This window comes from Pholcus phalangioides, unplaced genomic scaffold (assembly GCF_987345545.1).
Source record: "Pholcus phalangioides strain wild (caught in Gottingen) unplaced genomic scaffold, Ppha-v1.0 ptg000027l_1, whole genome shotgun sequence".
Lineage (NCBI taxonomy): Eukaryota > Metazoa > Arthropoda > Arachnida > Araneae > Pholcidae > Pholcus > Pholcus phalangioides.
In genome coordinates, this window is record NW_028301617.1 from 1,003,470 (window position 1) to 1,024,834 (window position 21,365).

Genomic DNA, 21,365 nt, shown 5'->3' on the forward strand with positions numbered 1-21,365 from the left:
TTATAGTTCTGGAGACTTTCTAGCGTTGAAAGTGTATTAAGACCAAAGACACATCCAGTCTCTATGTTAGCACTGAGAACGAACTAGTGGTTTGTGTGTTTTTGTATTAGGCCGAGATCAAGAAGCATCAACAATGAAAAACAGTTTTTTGTAACAATGCACATTTCTTTCATGATAACTGTGTGTTCCTTTAAACCCCTCATATTTTATACACGTTAACGAATAGCAACAAGCAAAGGATTCAACAGGTGATGTCATTCCCCCCACCCCCGTCGGCTGGTAAATAGGAACGCCATGCTTTTTGGGGTTTTTTGTAATGGGGAGTTAACTTAAGAACTCTTTGTTTCCTTGGTATTTATAAAAAAAAGGTAGAATACAAATAATTAGCTAGAATTCTTTTGCTTCAGAAAATATTTAATATTGTTTTTTACATTCGAAGTCGAAAGCTTTCCCATTCGCCCTATTTTACGGTACGCAACGAATACGCTCAGTGTCTTATTTATCATAAAGTCAATTCATCGTTGCTAGCTTCACTCATCAATAGTTCGCTACGGTGATGATATTTTGCAGTTTTAAAATGTGGTTGAAAAATCATCAAATTATAGTATTATACATATAAACGCTGATATGCTTTTTCTTCCATGTGGATTCATCTGACGAAGGTCAGACTTTTGACCTTCACAATCATCTGTTTTTTCCTCATGAAATAGGCTCTTGATTAATTATTTAGAGTCGAGTTCCCAAAATCTCTGACCGCAACAGTTTGCCCCAACTCACAAGTCTGAGAAATTTTTCAGACGCAAACTTCACACTCGCGTAGGTTTCTGTCTCGTGTGGATTTTTGTATGCCTGTTTAAATTTGATTTTTTCGAAAATGTTTCTCCACAAATCTCGCACTCGATAGATTTTTCTCCAGTATGTATTTTCATGTGACTGTCTAATTTTTTCTTTAGAGGGAACCTTTTATCACAAAACTCGCACACATGTGCTTTTTCCATACCGTGGGCATTTCTGTAATGATCTAACAACGATTCGAACTGCGTAAACTTCCCGCCGCATACATCACAGTCATACGTTGTTGCTCCATTGTGTATTTTCATGTGAGAGTTTAAATTGGTCCTACGTAGAAATTTTTTACCGCAGACGGTACAATCATGTGGTTTCTCTCCGTTGTGTATCTTCAAGTGACTCTTCAGGCTGGAGTTTTGTGAAAACGTTTTTCCACAAACATCACATTCATATGGTTTTTCTCCGGTGTGTATTCTCATGTGTTGCTTTAAGGTGCCAATTTTTGGAAATCTTTTACCACAAACATCACACTCGAATGGTTTCTCTCCAGTGTGCATTCTCATATGGCCCCTTAGTTCGTGCGGTCGAAGAAACTTCTTGCCACAGACATAACACTCGTATGATTTTTCTCCATTGTGAATTATTTTATGCTTCTTCAAACTTTGCATGCCTGAAAATGTTTTACTGCACACATCACACTCGAATGGTTTCTCTCCGGAGTGGACAATTTTGTGTTCTTTCAAATTCGAGACATCTGTGAACCTTTTACCGCAAACATCACACCCATATCGTTTTTCTCCAGTGTGAATTCTTATGTGCCTTCGTATACTTGACGGTATTGCAAACCTTCTCTTACAAACACCGCACTCGTACGGCTTTTCTCCAGTGTGAATTCGGTAATGATTAACCAAAGTCACACGCTTCGGGAATATTTTTCCACATACATCACATTCGAGGGGTTTTCCGGCACTTTTGTGAATGTTCGACGGTGGACATCGGGGGAACATTTCACTTCAAACACCACTGCTACGTGGTTTTGTTCTATTGCCAAAATGGAACCTATTACGAGCACAAGATCAGCAGCCAGTGAGAATTTGATTTGATTGTTGTGAGATTGTTTCTTGCTGCAAACACAACTTGAAGACAAATTCTCTTCACACTGAATGTTTTTCTGATTCTTAAACACAGAGGGTAAAGCAGATTTTTAGTGTTTGTGACACTATCATATATTTGTAGGGCCACAGGTTTCCATGAGCATGTGTTCCTTTTACAAAGAAGATTTTCGAATACTATTCCACCTTGGCATGAAAAATATATGACTGAATTTGCTGTCAAGATTCTGCGTTTGATTCAAATGCATGTCCTTATAGATATTTAGTCCAATAAAATTATTAGCAGGTGAGATCGATCCAAAAGAAGAAAATAGAAGATATTGCTTCTTATATGATCATTGGGATCTTTTTTCCAGTCCATTATGTTCCAAGAAATACCTGTTAATGAAAACATAGTGATGTCAACATCAGATTAATTCTGCAGGAATTAGAATTAATAATTTGCCTTTAAACATTATAAACTACAATTCATCAGTTAGGTCAGAATATTTTATATATATATATATATTACTTATTTTGGCACATGAAATTACGCAAATAAATCATGCAATAAATAATTAAAGCCACGAAAAGTAGAATGCGAATTCAATTACAATTTTTTATTAGAACACTATTTGCACCATAGACGAAAGATATACGTAATGTATTTCTTGGTATAGGATTTGCATCCATAAAACATGTTCTACCACTTGTTCGAATGGTTAATTCCACGCGCGTGAGAAAGGTGCAACTTATTTGAACTCTGTAAAAGGTAAAATATCTGAAACGATTCGAGAGACACCAACTTACATTACGCGGACCTAGCATATTTTATATCTAAACTTATGAATCACACTTGAACGTTAAGTCACGGGTAATACGAACATTGCTAATGCCTGGATTAAAAACTATAAAGGTTTTACAGAAGTTATTTCATTAAAATGCAACTAATATGCGTATCGGTTACATTAAAGCGAATGTAGCCAATAGCATAGCTGCCAACTTTTGAAAATGAAAATTCGGGAGATTTTCGCGCAAACCCGTATTTTATGCTAAAACCACTCCCTAATAAATACAATAGGGATTTTTCCAAATAAAATAGGGATTTTCCCAACATAAAAGTTAAAGCGTAGGGAATAAAATCCATACTCAAAACTGAAGTCAAATTAAAATAGGGATTTTACACACATGGAAGTTAAACCCTTGGGAATAAAATTCCTACGCAAAAAACAAGTGAAATTGGAGGCCAAAATTTCAATGATGTAAAAATAAATATTGTGTTCAATCAGAAACGCTGTGAACAAACATTCTGCGCGAATGACCCCAAAATCATCGGAAGATGAAGGAAAACACCGTCAATTTTTGAAGAACACCGACTTTTTGTGACGCTTGATGTTTTTGATTTGACATGAGTGATGATGGTAGTCTTTCCATGACCGATGTTTATGTCCGTAACACAACTTGTACACAAATGAAAAGTCGGCCCTCTTCTGGAACGTTTGATAAAAGGAAATTTATCGGGGAATAAGTATCTTTAAAATTGATTAAATATGTTTTTGCTTATCAGTATTCATGCTTTGTTATATCGCACGTACGTAACTTCAACAAAAGAAATTTTGACCATATACGCGTCACTATAATCTTCAATTATTATCCAGGACTATTGGCTCCTAAGCCATTTCCCTGCACGATAAGACAAACAACTTTCTTGTTACCATCAGAGGGTTTGTAAAACTTCCTTAAAAAGGAAATTTCCCCATTTACGACATGTGACGCCATTTCGAATGGGAAAAAAAAGAGGCTTCATGCCCCACAAGAAATTCCTTAGGGGATTGTTTTCATAAGCGGGGATTTTTTTTAATGAAGTAGGGAATTTTTAGGGACAATTAGGGATTTTTGTGATTTCGTAAAAATTCGGTAGATTTAAGAACTTTTCGGGAGGTCGAGCGATGAAGCTAAAATTCGGGAGATTCCCGAAAAATTCGGGAGACTTGGCAGCTATGCAATAGGCTTATTGGTTGTTTTTCAAGTTTTGTGAAAGCGCTCTTATAAAACTTGAAATACAACCAATAAACTGATCGGTTGCATTTGCTCGAATGTAACCGATCAGCTTGTTCGCTGTATTTTTCAAGTTTTATACAAGCACTTTCACGAAACTTTTATAGTGTAATCCCGGCCTAAGAGACCTAGTTTGACAGTGGTGACTCTCGTTTAGTTGAAGAAAGACGCTATTTCTTTTTCGTCCATGGTATATGTCGAGATTCTCAAGTTGCCATTTCAGTTATTGCTTACCACTAAAGCTGATGTCAATACCTCACTCTTTGAAGCTGTCATCACACAAATGCGATAGGCTTTTTTTAATTTTTCCTTTATATTGTTTCCTAAGTGCCAAGAATTCTAGGACTAAATCTGAATTAATCGAAATCATTTGAAATCTCCACTTTTTGGCCGCATAACATTACAGCATGTTCAAACAGCTTGAATTGAAGTTTTCTCTTTTTAAATTCAGCTCGAAAGAATTCAATTATGGACTCGGAATTTTTAAAAATTACATGTTCAGGCATCCAATTTGTCACCATCATTCAACCTCGACCGACTAAAATATGAAGAAATAACTAAGAGTTGCGCTCCGCAGACTCGCGAATTCTGTTTCAGGAATATGAATTTTTAATAACTCCCCCTCCCTCCTGCATAAAAGTTTTTTGAATCCGGTTCTAGTCCTTCATATTTTTACAACAAGTTTTCTTCCCAAGAATGTGTTTATTACTGTGCGATGATTAAAATGCAAAAGATACACTATTACAAGATTTCAGATTATTCCATGCGTTTATAGCATTTCACACAAAGCACGAGAAATACACAAATCTTCGCAAATGCAGTTTTTTCCACATAAAAATTTATCAAAGTTCAATTCATAATTTTTCATTATCTATTTTCATGTACACCTGGCTATGCGCGTTGTTAATATTTCAGCAGTGGAAACGTTCTTAAAACCATAATTTCACAAGAAACTTGCTCAGTAATTGTTTTCAGCAGCGATTTTGCATTAGCAGAAGAAATTTTTCCATACAACATACGCACAGCTTGGGGGGGGGGGGACATTGTAAATGTGGTTTTTCGTCTGCATGCTTTGTCACGTGTCTCTTTAACGGCCATTTTTTCAGGAAAAAATTTCATCACAATCGTGTGATTTTTCTTCAGCGTGGCCATTTTTCACATGTTTGTTCAATAAGTAGGATCGCGAAAACTTCGCACCGCACACATCACACTCATGTGGTTTTTCTCCGGTATGCACTATGAAATGATTCTTCAAATATGTCTTTAACGTAAAATTTTTACCACAAACACTGCATTCATATGGTCTTTCCCCAACGTGGACATTTTTCTTATGCTTTTTCAATGAATTGGATCGCGAAAACTTCACATTGCACACATCACACTCATGTGGTTTTTCTCCGGTGTGCACGATGAAATGACTCTTCAAATTAGACTTCAGCGTGAAATTTTTACCACAAACATCACACACATATGGTTTTTCTCCAACGTGGACATTTTTCTTATGCTTTTTCAATGAGTTGGATCGCGAAAACTTCGCTCCGCACACATCACACTCATGTGGTTTTTCTCCGGTATGCACTGTGAAATGAGTCTTCAAATTAGTCTTTAGCGCGAAACTTTTACCACAAACATCACACTCGTGTGGTTTTTCTCCCGTGTGCATTGTCGTATGAGTCTTTAAGTGAATCAGTTGTGAGAACTTTTTATCACAAACATCACACTCAAATGGTTTTTCTCCATTGTGCAATAGGGAATGCTTCTTTAAATTCCACTTTTGCGTAAAACGTTTACCACAGACGTCGCACTCATGTGGTTTTTCTCCAGAGTGCTTTGTCGTATGATTCTTTAAACTGGTCAGCTGTGTGAACTTTTTGCCGCAAACGTCACACTTAAATGGTTTTTCGCCGGTGTGCACTATGGAATGATTTTTTAAATTGCCCTTAAGGGTAAAACGTTTACCACAAACATCACACTGAAATGGTTTTTCACCGGTGTGCAATATGGAATGATTTTTTAAATTGCACTTTATCGTAAAACTTTTACCACAAACGTCACATTCATATTGCTTTTTTTCAGCATTCATCCTTATGCGACTCTATAATTTCTGCTTTGTTTGTGCTCAAAAGTCTTTCACTCTATGCTCACAGTTTTCTGTCAGAGTGAAACTGACTATAAACTTGGGGATGTGCCATATTTTTAAGATCTCAAGATTGATAAAGACTTTTCTCCAAATCATGTGTTGTTTGAACAACGTATTCCGATCAGACTCTAAGAGAACCACCTGTTAATGAAAAAATAACGATGTCAACATCCTCGGAATTTTCGTATATGCACGTAAAAAAACTACTTATTGATTTACCTAGAAATTCAAGTATGAATACATACACAGCAGTATTAGGTTTCGCTCTTTCGAGTGAGCACCATTTTTTTAACATCAGAAGGGCCGGATTATACGTTATACCTAAAAGGGCCGCTGGCAGTGATTTTGGCTGCTACTTCATTTTAATGCGAATATATTTAATCGCACTAAATTTTTACAATGAATAATAACAAGCATTATCCCATAGAGTTAATTTGTTGATTTTGAACAAATTTACCTTTTTTTTACAAATTTACCATAAAGTTACTTTCCAACTTTAAATATAAAAATGCATAAGGCAACTGTGGACAAGATTTACACCATGAAAAAAAGACAAATAACATTGCATATATATGACATCGTACATTGCTCCATTTTGACGAGGTATACCTTAATATGTATATCACTATCACTTAGGGTGACCATACGTCCCGTATTTCCCGGGACAGTCCCGGTATTTTCTGTTTTTTTTGACCGTCCCGACTTTTTGGCAAAAGTGTACCGGTTTTTCCCGTATTTTACACGAAGCCTACTTGAATTTTTATTCTTTATTGAAGTCAAAGATTGACATTATTTTTCAACTCATAAATTATATTACGATAATTACAACTATATATGGGAATATTAATCTCCCACATTTGTCTTAAACGTTTGTTTTTCGTGGAATACATTTTAATCCACTGCAATTTGCAGCGATGCATCATTTCCCGCCATTGTGATTTTTCCGTAATTTCAACATTGTTTGGCAACTTTGGTTGGTTTTGGCGATAATTGGTGATGTCCCGTATTTTGAATCGCAATGTCCCGTATTTCTCTCGAGGAAATATGGTCAGCCTAATATCACCGTCTTTTTTACTCACACTATTTAGTTGTTTGCTCACGCTATGGATAACATGTACTATTAATATTATGCCACCGGAAATTCGCACTATCAAGGACAAACTAGGGCACTATTAAAATTTCATACTACAAATTAACTTATGAAGAATATACAATTTAAAAAAAAAAAATCATTTTTTCTTTCTTTTTCGTCAGTATCATCTGATTCAGACCAGTCACTACCGGAATCACTATTTTCTCTTTCAAGTAGATAGAGCAGAAATCATGATCTTCGTTGTCAGAGTTTGCTTCGTAAGCCTTCTCAGCCTCAGATTTATTGTTCGAAGTATCGTTTAGTACTGATAAAATATCATTATTTTGTTCTAATACATCCTTCTTCTAAGAGCCATTTCTACATACACACTATGAATGAACCTATGTTTCTTAGGAAGCTTTCAAAGCAGATGGTGGCATGCAAAGTTATGAAATGTCAAACTATATGGAAAACTAAACTTGCTAGGTGAACGGGCAGAAAAAAAGTTTCCTGAACTTTGATAATAGAGATATGAATAAATGATAAATGTTGTTTTGATTGTGGATACATGAACCTCTGCTGTGTGTCTCCGCGAATAGACTTTTTAGCTTGCCCAGTAACACGATGCAACAAATAGCATTATTTCATTTATTTTTTCTTATCAGTATGTTACTCCTGAATATATGTTGTGCAGTGTGTGTCATCAGTAAAGGATTGGGAATAAACCTGAAAGCAAAAGTATACATCAACAGCAGCCCCAAGGAGAAAGCATATACATTTTACATATAGCAGTTAAATGACTGCTCTTGGCCGTTCTAGGTATAAACATCGATTATCTCACGAACAAAAACCTCAATGCTTTCAAATTTTTGAACACAGGAGCCAGTACAGAAACAATGAAATGTCACTGAAAATTGAGTGTGTACGTCAAATATTGTCAAAATTATAGCGTTTTCAAAATCAAAAACCGTCAAAATGACTGCTCTGGCGGTTCTAATGTTAATGCCTAGAAGTTAGGAGAGTTCAGAACTGCCCAATCGAATGGGGCTTAGTTGAGATATGTATTCGACTGTCCAAATTGAAAAAAAAAATTAGAGCTCAAGTTATTTACACACCGTTGTTATTTATGTTATATGTTCCACCCTTGATTTGGTTAGAATTAAGGATGGGACAAATAGAGATTTTACATACATACACTCGGAAACCGAATATTCGGCAGCTAAATATGAATCAAATATATAAATGAAATTGGTGTTTCTAATTACAAAAAAGATTATTAATAATTTTAGATGACTGATATTGAATTTTAATTACGCAATTTATTTTTTAAATATTAAAAACTAGTAATTAAAAGACTTATTGCCATGATAGTGACGATCATATTTAACGATGATATTGTATTTAATATAAATCATAGAATTAAGAAAATGTCAACCATTATTTAGTGTCAACTAGTAATTGCATCACAAAATTTACTTATTGTCTTCTATAGATGTTCTTTGCCCTTTTTGAATAGCTCAATACGTATCTTGTGAAGGTTCATCCTTTAGTTAGTGGGGTTGTGTTTATATAATTTACGCTCACTTCCACCTTATTGCGATAGAATTCCATTTTCAGTTTCATGTTTTCCCAATCCTAGAAATTCCTCCTGACATACCCTTTTTTTACGGATATACATACACCACATAATAAAATATAATCAGTAAACTTTCAATTTATGGGGAAAATTCCAATTAAATATCTTTAATTAGTTTTGATGTACTTAAGTTTACACAGATATTCGGTCGAATACCTGAGCATTATTCGGCTGAACCGAATATTCCTCCCATCACTTTCGACCTGAGCAATGCCGAGCAATCATCGCGAAAATTCAAAAACACTATTTCAGAAATCTGGCTTCTAACTTTTTTGCAACCTTTATGTCTGCAGAATTCATTTTCCAAGTAACGTTCTTGTCTTTTATTTTCATTTCCAGAAAAGCAACTTTTTTCTTTCCATAAATGTTATTTTTACTATATGAAACGCCAATTCTCTGGTTCACGGAAAAAGTGCGTAATCTTTATCTGGAAAAGGAAAGGGCATAGAAGGTCCAGCCTTGGGTAGTGCAGGAAGCCTTGATCATTTTTGTCGCACCACTGTCATTTTCTGCACACGAGGGCTAATTATACCGGGACCTACAATGTATTGCCGATTCCGAACGGCAGGCTTGTTTTTTATACTCATCGAGAGGTTGGTGCTCTAACCCCTCGATGGGGTCAAGTTGCCGTTTTTTGTTGTACCCGTGTCAGGAAAGTTTTCTGAGAAGGACGAACCGGGTATCGAACCCGCGACACCTCTGAACATCCTTTGATACCTCCTCAAGTACTTTAGGCGAGTGTCTTATCAACCTGAGCTACCGCGCCCCGTGTAGAGCTCGGGTACGTTATTCACATTGGCGGGGATGGCACGGCTCTCTCTCCAGCCCGAAACAATTTACAATTTTTTTTTTTCGCACTTTTAATTCACTAAATATCGGACAATGAAAAATCGGGCTTGGGGACCTGCAGAAAGATCCCAGTCTAGGGCTCTTGCCGTAAGATGTGGAAGCTATGACGTAAACACATTGGGGGATCGAAAACTCCAGCGTTTATTCAAAAAACGAAGTTTTCATGCATCTAAGCTATAACCAAAATACCCACGAGTTTTGAATGTTCCTTCCCGACGGTCTTAGCAGGAAAGTAAGTATACAGTGATCTTTTTTTTTTGCGGGGGATACGGCCGGATATAAATCTTTCTGCACATAATTCGATTTGTTGCACAAGCTCATATCGTTCACTTCAACACAAGCATTGAAAAAGTTGCCGCCATCAGGTTTGACAGGGAACGAAAATAAAATAATAAAATATACTGGGGATAGCTAAGACATTTCAAAGCCAGATCTTAATTTGAAATATATTTGCTGTAATTTATACAAATGTTTTATATGAGAAAAATATGTACTTGGTCGTTAATGTACACGTCCTTTGCAAAAAATTAGAACCCCCCCCCCCAGAAATTTACGAGAGCAGTTCATGAAATGCTGAAGCTGAAAAGTACAAATTATAAGGGTACGGTATTTTCATGTCGTAAGAGGTTCTTCTTGAGCCATACTCGCCAAAGAATTTGCACAAAATATATTTAATGTTTCTTAATTGAATTCGTGTTCTCCATTCTTCTGAATATTCGTGAATGTCTTTCCTCGTTATTTATGTGAACCCAGAACAAGATTAATGAATTTTCTGATTCACTGGTCTCTACTGTTTGATTTTAAGCTGAATACTTTGTTTGCAGGTGGAAAACGGAGATTGGGTCAAGAATTCGGCAATGCCTATCAAAAATCATCAATACTTCGGTGGTTTCGTGATATCTGATGATTGTACCTGATGCTGATCCTACCAAGAGATTGTGCAATCTTGCTAAAAAAAAAAAACACTAATTAACTGCTATCGTCTCTAAAACAGTGACGATGGGATTCAGGGCCGAGGTCCGATCCAGATCTGTGCTAGAGACTTATCAATTCAATATTTCCGATGCATTAAATCCATGGTCAAGGCCAAAGATGGCCACAGTACACGTGTTCGTACGATATCATCACGCGTTTCCTTAGACTGTTCTGGCAAATGTAATTTAGCGTTTACAGAAATGTCCCGTTTTTCTACCAGCATTGCGGAGACTAAAGGATTCTGGGCTCACATACACAACGAGGAAAAAAATTCCACACGGATTCAATCAAGTTGATGTAAATTTGCCTGAAAATATTCATGAAATAATCCGTTTTAAGTCAGATGTTCTAATTTTTTGAAACAAAGGTTAGCAAGTAATTTGGCACACATCAAAACATATTCAATCTACCTGATGTAATTTTTTTTTTTGCCGCCGATGTGCTCAAAAAGAAGATGAAAATACCAGGGGTGGGAAGTGGCAAAGTCCATTTCGGAGCAGCTTTGGAGCAGCAAAATTCAGGATTTGGAGCAGCAAATTGAGCATTCTGAGCAGTTTTGGAGCAGCAAAATATAGGATTCGGAGCAGATATTTATAAATTGGAGCAGCAAAATTAACAACAATATTTTCGTTAACCCTCACTCCTTTTCAAAATAAAACAACTGCACTGTCTTTTGTTATGAAACATCTTTTGATCAGTTTTTGGCAATTCAGGATTTTGATACCTTGTTTGAAAAAGCGGCTGTCATAAAATTTTTCGCACCAGTCTATTTAAGATGATTTTTGCTTACTGAGGGCACTATTTGCTGTCTGGAACAGCAGCCCTTCAAATGAGCTAAAGATTTTCTATAGTCTTTATATAGATATTATAAATTATTTTCTATATCAAGTTTCCAATTTTTTATACTCAGAAAGAAATTGTTGCAAAATGGGAGAGCGCTACGGAACAATCAACACGATGGTTGGCGATTCAGCACTCATTATTTGGCGAGGTTGGCGATCTTACTCGTTATTTGGCGATTTAACACGCATTATTCGGCAACATTGGCAATTTAACGCTCGTTATTCGGCACAGTTTCTAAATTAGCAATCGTAATTCGGCGACATGCTCTTTTTACTCCCGGAATGAAAATTTTTGTTCACGAAACATCGGGATTTGACGCAATGACGATCGACTACAGTAATTTCTGGCGACTTTTTTTCCTGAAAACGGAAACTGACTCGCATTTGCGCTTTAAAGCTGAAAGAACATTGCAAACCATCTTCAGTTGCACGATCACGGATATTATTGGGGTTTCGCGATGGAAAGCCTGATGATGGGCCGGTAGTTTAAATACGGCGATAGTTGAAGTACAGTGGAATAAAGGAATAAAACGCGTTCTTTTTTCGGAAAGGATCGTTTCGCGACAACCAGGAACAAAAATTTGTTGACGTCTTTTCCGAAATTCCGGGCATACTGAAGCAAAATTCGCTATTTGGCGCAGAAAAATACGAAAATATCTTATTGGAGCAGGATGGCGCAAGATGTTAATTTTGGCGCAGTGCGGCGCAATTGGCGCGGAGTTCCCACCCCTGAAATACAAACGTACCCTTAATTTGTGCTTTTCAGCTGCAGCGTTTCACGAACACTCATAAATTTCTGGAGTTTTCTAATTTCTTTTGAGAAAAGTACGTACGTGTACGTTAACAGTTTTCGCGTGAATCGTAATATTCGATTGAGCAGGAAAAAGTATTAAAAAAGATAAGTAAATAAAAGAGCAGGAAAATATATATGCAGTCGAATCCCGTTATAACGAACTCCAGGAGACCGGAGAAATCACTTCGACATAAAGGAATTCCAAGTTTCTCTATTATTCGTACATAAACTTGTGTTGGGGATTACAAAAGTGTTCGTTAAAAGAGATTTTTGCAATAACGGTATTCGTTAAAACGGGATACGACTGCAGTTGCCAAAAAAAAGAAAAAAAAAAACACAAGCGATAGCAAAATGTTCCTGTGCTTGAGAAAAAGGCATCATTTTTTTTTAATTTTTATTTCGCCAACCTTCGTTGTACTGACCGTGACTTCATAGTCTTTGTTTCTGAAGGATGAAGAGTCCGCGATCTAACTGGGCGCATGCTTCAAGGCATCCCTGGGTTTTCTGTGTCTTACTTCTCTGTACCGTTGAACCACCCACGTTGAAACAGTGGTCCTCAATCCGGAGCCACGCGTCTCCTTTGCGGCTTTTGGACATGCAGAGGTCACTGGTAAGAAATGTTGATGACACTGTTGCAGCCCTTCAGGAGAGGGGGCGAGAGCAAAGGGACGCGGAAAAAAGAAATAGGATCCAACATAGCTGTGATGGGGATGTTACGCGTAATCTCAGTCGGGCACCGAAATTGAAACTGTCACATAAAATCAGGCAGATGATGTTTTTTTTTGGAGGGGAAGGGTCCGGAAATTTCGCCTTTGGTACGTTTCGTCCCCGTTTCATTTCGCCTGCCCTGCCATACCAAGTAAGTGACTGACTGTGTGAGAGGCCTATGAGTGAGTGATTGAGCATATGAGTGAGTGATTGAGCATATGAGTGACTAAGTAAGTGATTGACCGTTTGCGATTGACTATATCATTAAGTGAGAAAGTGGATGACCGTATGAACAGCCAAGTGAGTCGATGATCATATAATCTATCAAGTGAGTGGAGTGTGAATGACTGCGAGTGAATCAGACCATATGATCGATCAAGTGAGTGCGAGTGACTACGAGTGACCTGACTATCAGTGGGTATACGAGTAACCGTATAGTGCGTGGCCATATGAGTGACCACACTCACTTGGTCTCTCGTCACTCACTCATATGATAATCCAAACATTCGTTCACACATACGGGCGCTTACCCTTTAATCACTCTGATATAGTCAATAACTTGATCACTCACTTAACTACTCACTTGGTAACTCATATGATCATTCACTCTTACGATCACTCACCCACCCACCCACTTGGTCAGTCTTACGGTCATTCCCTCAAATGATCAATCGTACGGTCACACACTTGTTCACTAGAATGGCCACTCACACGGTCGGGGCAGGTGAAATGAACAGGCGACAAATCGTGTCATTGGCGAAATGCCGTATGCGGGGGGGGGGGCGGCAAATACTCCATGAACAGTTTTCTTTTTCAACGGGTAGGGGGCTTCACATTTCAAGAAGAAAATTTTTCTTCGACGGAATTAGTTAAATAAGTGTAGAGCGGGTCGCATTTGGCAGGACATGTATTTATAGCAACATTGTCTCCCCTCACCGGGAACGTCATTTTCCTCGCTAGAAAAATTAACTTGGCTAGAAGTACAGTCGAATCCCGTTATAACGAACTCCAAGAGACCCGAAAATCACTTCGTTGTAACGAAATTTCGTTATAAAGGAATTTCAGGTTGTTTACGTTGTTCCCATGTAAACTTATTTGAGGGATTAGAAAAGTGTTGGTTAAAACGAGATTTTCGCTATAACGGTATTCGTTAAAACTGGATGCGATGTAGGGTATGTGTACCGAACACAAACATGCATCTACATGAAACCCGTATAACCAGATCTTATTATCATGAGCCCCGGTCATACTCGGGTGTGCCCATGTGTTAAGACTGCTCTGGTTGTGGGGGGGAAGGGAGGGCTCCTAAAGGGTGCGGTGAGGAAAAAAAATTAGTCAAATAAAGGGATATGGGCGAAAATGAAATGCGACGTTGTAAAATGAATGACACCTCCGGGTTATAAGAACAAAATACAAAGTTCGGACCCAGGGTAAATGAGATGGGCGCGGGAGCCCAGGTCGACAAGATACTCGTCTAAAGTACAGAAGGAGGTTTTAGAGGCGTCGCGAATTTGATACCCGAATCGTCCTGGTCAGAAACTTCCCTGACGCAGAGGTGCAACAGAAACGCTGACGGCATGACCACACGCACACAGAGAGAAAGAGAGAGAGAGAGAAATGGCTACCACCGGAAATCCCACACCGAGGGGGATTAGCGCACCAACCCATCGGTGCGTATATGAAACGTTGCCGTTCGGAATCGAAACTAAATTGTAGGTACGGTGAAATTAGCTCTAGTGTTCAGAAAACGACCGTGGTGTGTCAAAAATGATCGAAAAGATCAGTGAACAAGAGTCTCTGCTTTCCCCCCCCCTCCCCCACATCCATAATACAGCGTTCTTTGAGGCCAGGGGCGTAGCCAGAAATTTCGTTCGGGGGGGAGGGACCAAAGTGATGGAACAATCGATTTGGCCATCTTTTTCCCTTATTTCGGTGATTTTCTCACATTTCAGGGGGGGGGGGAGGGAGGACCAGACCCCCCCAAGTCCCCCCCCCCCTCCCTCACTACGCCCTTGTTTGAGGCTACAAACATTACTATGTAACAATTACGCAGTTACTAGTGCCCGGATAATATGCAAATGCGTAACATAACCCGGATCATATAACAAATCGCTTTAATAGTTATTGCATATAAATGCATAAAATCACTGAAATTTTAGACTAGATGCATATTTTTAGCATTTTTTGCTATTAATCGCATTTTACTAATGTTTTTATGTTTTTATTCAAACTTAATAAAATTTCTCTAATTTTTTCAACAATATATTTTAGTACTAAGTATTGTTCATTTTGGGGTACATTTATAGCCATTTCTGAATGCGTATTGAATTTATAAATGCGTATTTTTTCCCTTTTTAAATTAATGTTTTTAGGAATATTTAAAAATGTTTATTTTTGAATTTTCAATGCATATTCTTGTGAATTTTTAAATGCATATTCTTGTGAATTTTTAAATGCATATTCTTGTGAATTTTTAAATGCATATTTTTAGGAATTTTTAAATGCATGTTTTTAGGAATTTTTAAATGCATATTTTTAGGAATTTTTAAATGCATATTTTTAGGAATTTTTAAATGCATGTTTTTAGGAATTTTTAAATCCATATTCTTGTGAATTTTTAAATGCATATTTTTAGGAATTTTTAAATGCATGTTTTTAGGAATTTTTAAATGCGTTTTTAGGAATTTTTAAATGCATATTCTTGTGAATTTTTAAATGCATATTTTTAGGAATTTTTAAATGCATGTTTTTAGGAATTTTTAAATGCATATTCTTGTGAATTTTTAAATGCATATTTTTAGGAATTTTTAAATGCATGTTTTTAGGAATTTTTAAATGCGTTTTTAGGAATTTTTAAATGCATATTCTTGTGAATTTTTAAATGCATATTTTTAGGAATTTTTAAATGCATGTATTTAGGAATTTTTAAATCTATATTCTTGTGAATTTTTAAACGCATATTCTTTTGAAGTTTTGAATGAATATTTTTGATATTTTAAATCATTCTTTGATCTTGTTTGTCACACCACGGTCATTTTTCCGCACGCCAGGGCTAATTAGACTGAGACCTACAATTTTTTGCAGATTCTGAACGGCAGGCTCGTTTTTTATACTCATCGAGAGATTGGTGCGCTAACCCCTCGATTTGGGACTCTGTGTAGCCACGTCGCCGTTTCTGTTGTATCAGGAAAGTTTTCTGACAAGGATGAACCGGGTATCGAACTCGCGACACCTCTGAACATCCTTTGGTACTTTCGGCGAGTATCTTATCGACCTGGGCTACCGCGTCCGATTTATTTTAAATGCGTATTTTTCCAGTGTTAAATGATTTTTTTACGAAATTTTAATGCATTTTTTTCCCTCTTTTTTTTGTTTCCAAATATTATATTTCAGCATCTCACTTTTATAAATGCAAATTTTTTTCTTTTTTGCGCAAATTTTCAACTTTTATGGAAACTTCAGAAATTTTAAAGCTTTTTTTTTTTCATTTTTAGTGCCCATTACATGGATTTGCCTTCGTTATTGGCACGTATTATTTTGATTCCGAGTCATGTTATGGCATTTTTAACAGCAGATTTATCTTTATTTTTCCTGCATATTTTGTCAAGTCTTTTGGCGCATATTAACCGGGCTTTAATAATTACTATCAAAATAAATATTCCACGTCTCGCAATATTCAATGGAATGAATAGGGGGGGAGGGGATTGAATGTAAATAAAAGATATCCGATTTCGTGAGCCCGAAAAATTTATGTTGGCCCTGTGCACGTGCCCCACGTCAGAAACCATAGACTTAAGATATAAATAGACCGCGCACGCTATTCATAAAACTTGTCGAACGTGAAGAAAAGATGAGCAGTATTGTCGGGGAAAGAACAGGTTCTGCGCTATTACATTTGGCGCGTTTTCGCAGAAGCTAGGATGTTGCTGTAACGAAATTTGACTCAATTCGATCAAGTTGATGAAAACTTTCCTTCATTTTTTCAATGAATTTCACTCATTTTTATGTGAAATATTTAGGGAGTATTAGATTTGAAAAAATAAATTCTATAAAATAAACAAATATTGGAAAACGGAACAACGTATATGTTGTAAAGCCTAATTCATTTATATTTTTAAATATTCTCTTCATTCACTTTGTCGCTTTTAATTTCGAAAATTTATTTATACTAGGGGTTATTAAAACAAAAATATATCTTTCCAGAACATTACAATTACTCTATATACTCATAATTAATGTATAATTAATTATAATGCATCATATTATGTTATGTAATGTAACACATTCACACTCATACCATATTCAGTCATGAAATATTTAAATAATAAGCAAAAGTTTCATTTCCAACATTCCTGAAAAACCTTTTATAACCTCATCACACAAAACTGTAAACACTTACATAATATTTCAGGATTAAAATAGATTTTACTCAAGAAAATTACAGAATCTCATCATCAATTTCTCTAAATTATAAGAATTAAAATTCCATGTAGAGTATATATGTAATAATTTAAAGTGTGTATATATATATATATATATATATAATATTTTAGGATATAATATTTCATATATATAATATAATATTTACACATGTCACATATATATATATATATGACATATGTAATCTCTTCGCTCCAAAAGTATGCATATGTTAATCTTAATTTAAGGTATTAAATCGTTTCTAGAATGATTCTTTTTCAAGATAACATCTGAGGTACACAATATATGACTTCAGGTCTTAGTACAGATATTGACTCAAAAAATCAATTGAATAATTAATTTTCTTGTTTGAAGCGGCAATTTCACATACAAAAAACATAAATTAATGAATAAAAAAATTTCTTTTCTGTAATAGCTTTATCTCAGGTGTGAAGAGGGGTAAAAATACTATTATTTTTAGAGGTTGTTATGCATTTTTATGCAAAACTGCAATTGTCTAGAGGGGGGGGGGAAGTTTTCCTCACATTCTATTTAAATAGAATATTTTTCATCAATTTCTCCTTCTGAAAAGCATATTTTCTTCCAAGTTGAGCAAAACTCGAATGAACTCACTAGCTCGCCAAATCTCGCCAAATCTTGCGGAGACGTATATTTCAGTTAAAACTTCATAAAACTCACAATTTCAATCATTTATTGCCAAAAATTCTATTAAAACATTTAATAATGATTCATGACATTTGAATTTTACCAAAACTTGGAACTTTAATTGAATTAAATCCAAAATGGAGTCGTTAAAAACTGAGATTACGTCAGAAATCCATTGCATCGTCAATTTAATATTCCAATTTTTAATTTATAAGAAGAGGAATAAGCAAAAAAGTATTCCCTTGTGAAAGGATACTGGTCCCCCTTTCCTAAACCGCTCAGAACATCCGAAAGCTGCGCAAGTGTTGGCCATTCTAATCAAAAATAAGACAGCGCGTGTAGATCGTCATACGAGTAGCCATAAGGAAAGCATTGCCAGCGAGATTCCCTGACCAGCCTTTCGACTGGAGTCACGTGACTCCGGATCTTTGCTTCACATTGTAACCCCTCGCGCGCACTCTATAGTATTATTACTCTGTGTCAGAAACACGCACAAAGCACATTACACGCGCGCAAAGGAAAAAAAAAAGAATACAATTATAATAATAATAAAAGCGCCAAAAATCGTGCCAAAACACACGCTTCAGGAAGGCGTGTGCTGTTATGATGTGGATAAAAATCAAAATGGCTTACCCGTAACAGTTTCCCTGCTTGGAGAATGTTCTTCAGTCGCCGCATCCGTTCAAACGGAGGATGAATTCCGGGCACACTTATCAGAATAAGAAAATCACAAAATCGCCATCACGACAGTCGCAGTGACCTCAAGATATGAAGAAGCAAAAGAAGCTGCTACTTATATATATATTCTAGAAACCTAGCTACTACAGCCGCGTCTCGTTCACCCACGTGACTCATGACGTCATCACTCCTCTCTTTTCCCTTCGCCCATCATCTTTTTGTTTTGTTTTCCTTTCTCCGCCGTGCTAGCGCCATCTGTAGGCAAGATAAACAACTCCAGCTGCAATTCGGGGTTCGCGTGGATTATTTTTTCCCTCCGATTACTGCATTTATATCAAAGCTATGAGGTGGAATGCAATAGTGTGTTTGCAAGCGGGCTGTAGCCAATACCGGCAAATTCGGGGCATAAGTGCAAAAGAAAATAACTCTCGAATGGAAGAAGTCTTCCCTCTGGCGAGAGATCAAGGGACTACGTCAGTGAGCGACCAGAAGAGGCAGGGACGCCGGAACATATTTGCTGGTGTTGCTAGAGCAATCACCATTTGAACATAGCTCAAATATTTCACTGAAAGCGCTTTTTTTTTTAAATTAAAATGTTTGAAGACATATCCGTGGGACCCTTTCCTTGCAATGAGTTGCATTGCTGTAGCTCTTTTTGTTTGCAAGTCATTTCAGGTCGAAGGGACTTTCCCATACACAATATATGTCCATTAAGCATGAGAATAAAATGAGCATCATAGCTGAATACCACAACGGTAGTCACAGCAATAGACTTGAGACAGTACGTTGCATCGCTGATTTCAGACGAATCTCAACCCATTGAGTGGCATTGACAAGATATCTCTTGCCTTCTTATTTTAGCATTGGCAAGCCCAAATATTTTGTAAAGTTAATCCCTTTCTCAGTGGAACACTTTTCCCTATACCAATGGTTCACAAACTTTTGTCGACCACTGCTCCTTTGCCTGATTCATGATTCGGCAGCGGCTCTTCAAGACAGATTAATAGATATTTTCCCGTATAAACTTCACATAAAGGTTGGCGATGCTCCTAGAAACAGCGACGCACACTTTGAAAAAGCTGCTCTGTACCATAGGCGGAGATAGACTTGGAAGTCTGGGGGAAGCGGCACGATAATAATGATGCCAATTCCTATATAAATATATACATTAGATTAGTCGACTCCACCTTTAACGCTGGGATTGCCCCCCCCCCCCGTATCTTCGCCCATGGCCTATACCCATTACTTTTTCATTAATTAATTAACCCCCCCCCTCACGTACGCCAATGACCATGAAGTTATCGTCGAAAACACCAGGAAACCCCATCCGCTGCTACTTCCATATGAACGCATATGAATAATCATTACATCATTCTATACTTATAGAAGACAAATCTCAATAATGATTCTTGTGCATGAAAGAAAAGATAATTCGATAAGCGAGATCAAACACTGATTGCATGCACCATGAAAATTGAGGCAAAAAAATGTCTCGTGCATCTCTTCTCTGGACATACACGCGTACACAAATTATACATCATGTTGTACATGTTGTACAATGGAAAAGTGAAGGAAATCTTTTTAAGTAATTGAAAAATAAGTATTTTAATTAAATCACTATATTTATTTAAATTTGCGTGTTTTTTTCATTACTTTTCCGTACTGCCAACGGTAAAAGTCACCATTCCCCACCCCCCTCCCTCACCCAAGCAGAACCTATGAATTCATAGAACCAGAATCGGAATTTTAAGGTGATGCCTGGCCCTATTTCGGGCCATAAGTCACCAATGAATTCATGTTTGAGAAGTCTGCACACTTTTCCAGACGTCTGGCCTGCTCATTATCCCCTAGGGTTCACGAAACAGAATTTTGCTGAAAAAAGGGACACCACTTACCAAATGTCTTGTCATTTTCTTCCCATATTTCTTGTATTCATGTACCCATGTGATTCGCGTTGTGTTGTTCAAAATCAAAGCCGGCACGGGGAAATGGGGGACGAACGGAGATATAGCTTCTTTTTTTTTCCTCGGAACCAAATATTTCTATAGGGAGAGGAAAAAATCGTTTTGCAGACCCATTCAACACATGCGTTCAATTAACAATATTTTAGCTGCCGGTCTTTTTACTACTCAGTGAAAAGAGAGCCGCTGATAGCATATAATTAGTGTGCTAAAAACCATCCGCTGTCGTTTAAACTGGGAATGTTGCCAATAATTTTCAAGTTCAACTCTTAAATTCGATAAAATTATTGTGCAGATGTCGACGCCCAATTTCCAAGCTCGGCATTCGACCCCACAAGGGAAGGGCTGACATGGGAACAGGCCTGGAACAATTACCATAATTTAATTTTTGGGGGTTTTTTCAAGATGTAAACTAACTACAGAAGAGCCCGTGAAAAGTTTTCAAAAAAAATCACCCCCCCCCCCCGCTTCCCAATTCTTGCTTTGCCCTGAGTGGAGAAAACGGTTGAGGCTGTCAAACAGAAATGAGAAAAAAATGATTTCCACTGTGAAAGTGAGAGCCGCTCTTAGGAGTGCACGACAGGAGCGGTCGCGCTGGGCACCGTGCTTTGTGGCCCCCCCCCCGCACTTACGGTAAACCAGCGGTTCTCAACCGCTGCTCCGCGGAGCCCTTGGGGCTCCTTGTGCG

General features: G+C 37.1%; 1 protein-coding gene across 3 annotated transcripts; it reads right to left on the reverse strand.

Annotated features, from left to right (window-relative positions):
* Nucleotides 1–349: 349 nt before the first annotated feature.
* Nucleotides 350–18,905, reverse strand: LOC149068018 (uncharacterized). 3 transcript variants are annotated; one of them, XM_089251651.1, is made up of 3 exons: nt 18,672–18,905; nt 4,173–6,219; nt 350–2,279 (listed from the first exon to the last, which is right to left on the reverse strand). In XM_089251651.1, the coding sequence occupies exon 3, from the start codon at nt 1,794–1,796 to the stop codon at nt 807–809; it is 990 nt and encodes a 329-aa protein (XP_089107777.1). In that variant the 5' UTR covers nt 1,797–2,279; nt 4,173–6,219; nt 18,672–18,905; the 3' UTR covers nt 350–806. The 3 variants fall into 3 exon arrangements, with proteins under 3 accessions (XP_089107777.1, XP_089107776.1, XP_089107778.1); XM_089251650.1 differs by lacking the exon at nt 4,173–6,219 and having other exon boundaries at nt 18,672–18,872; XM_089251652.1 differs by lacking the exons at nt 4,173–6,219; nt 18,672–18,905 and adding an exon at nt 18,142–18,158.
* Between the last annotated feature and the right edge of the window lie 2,460 nt (nt 18,906–21,365).

Bases quoted from the DNA above. Each gene is read 5' to 3' on its own strand.
- LOC149068018 (XM_089251651.1), bottom strand. From the start codon at position 1,796: ATGTTCCCCCGATGTCCACCGTCGAACATTCACAAAAGTGCCGGAAAA.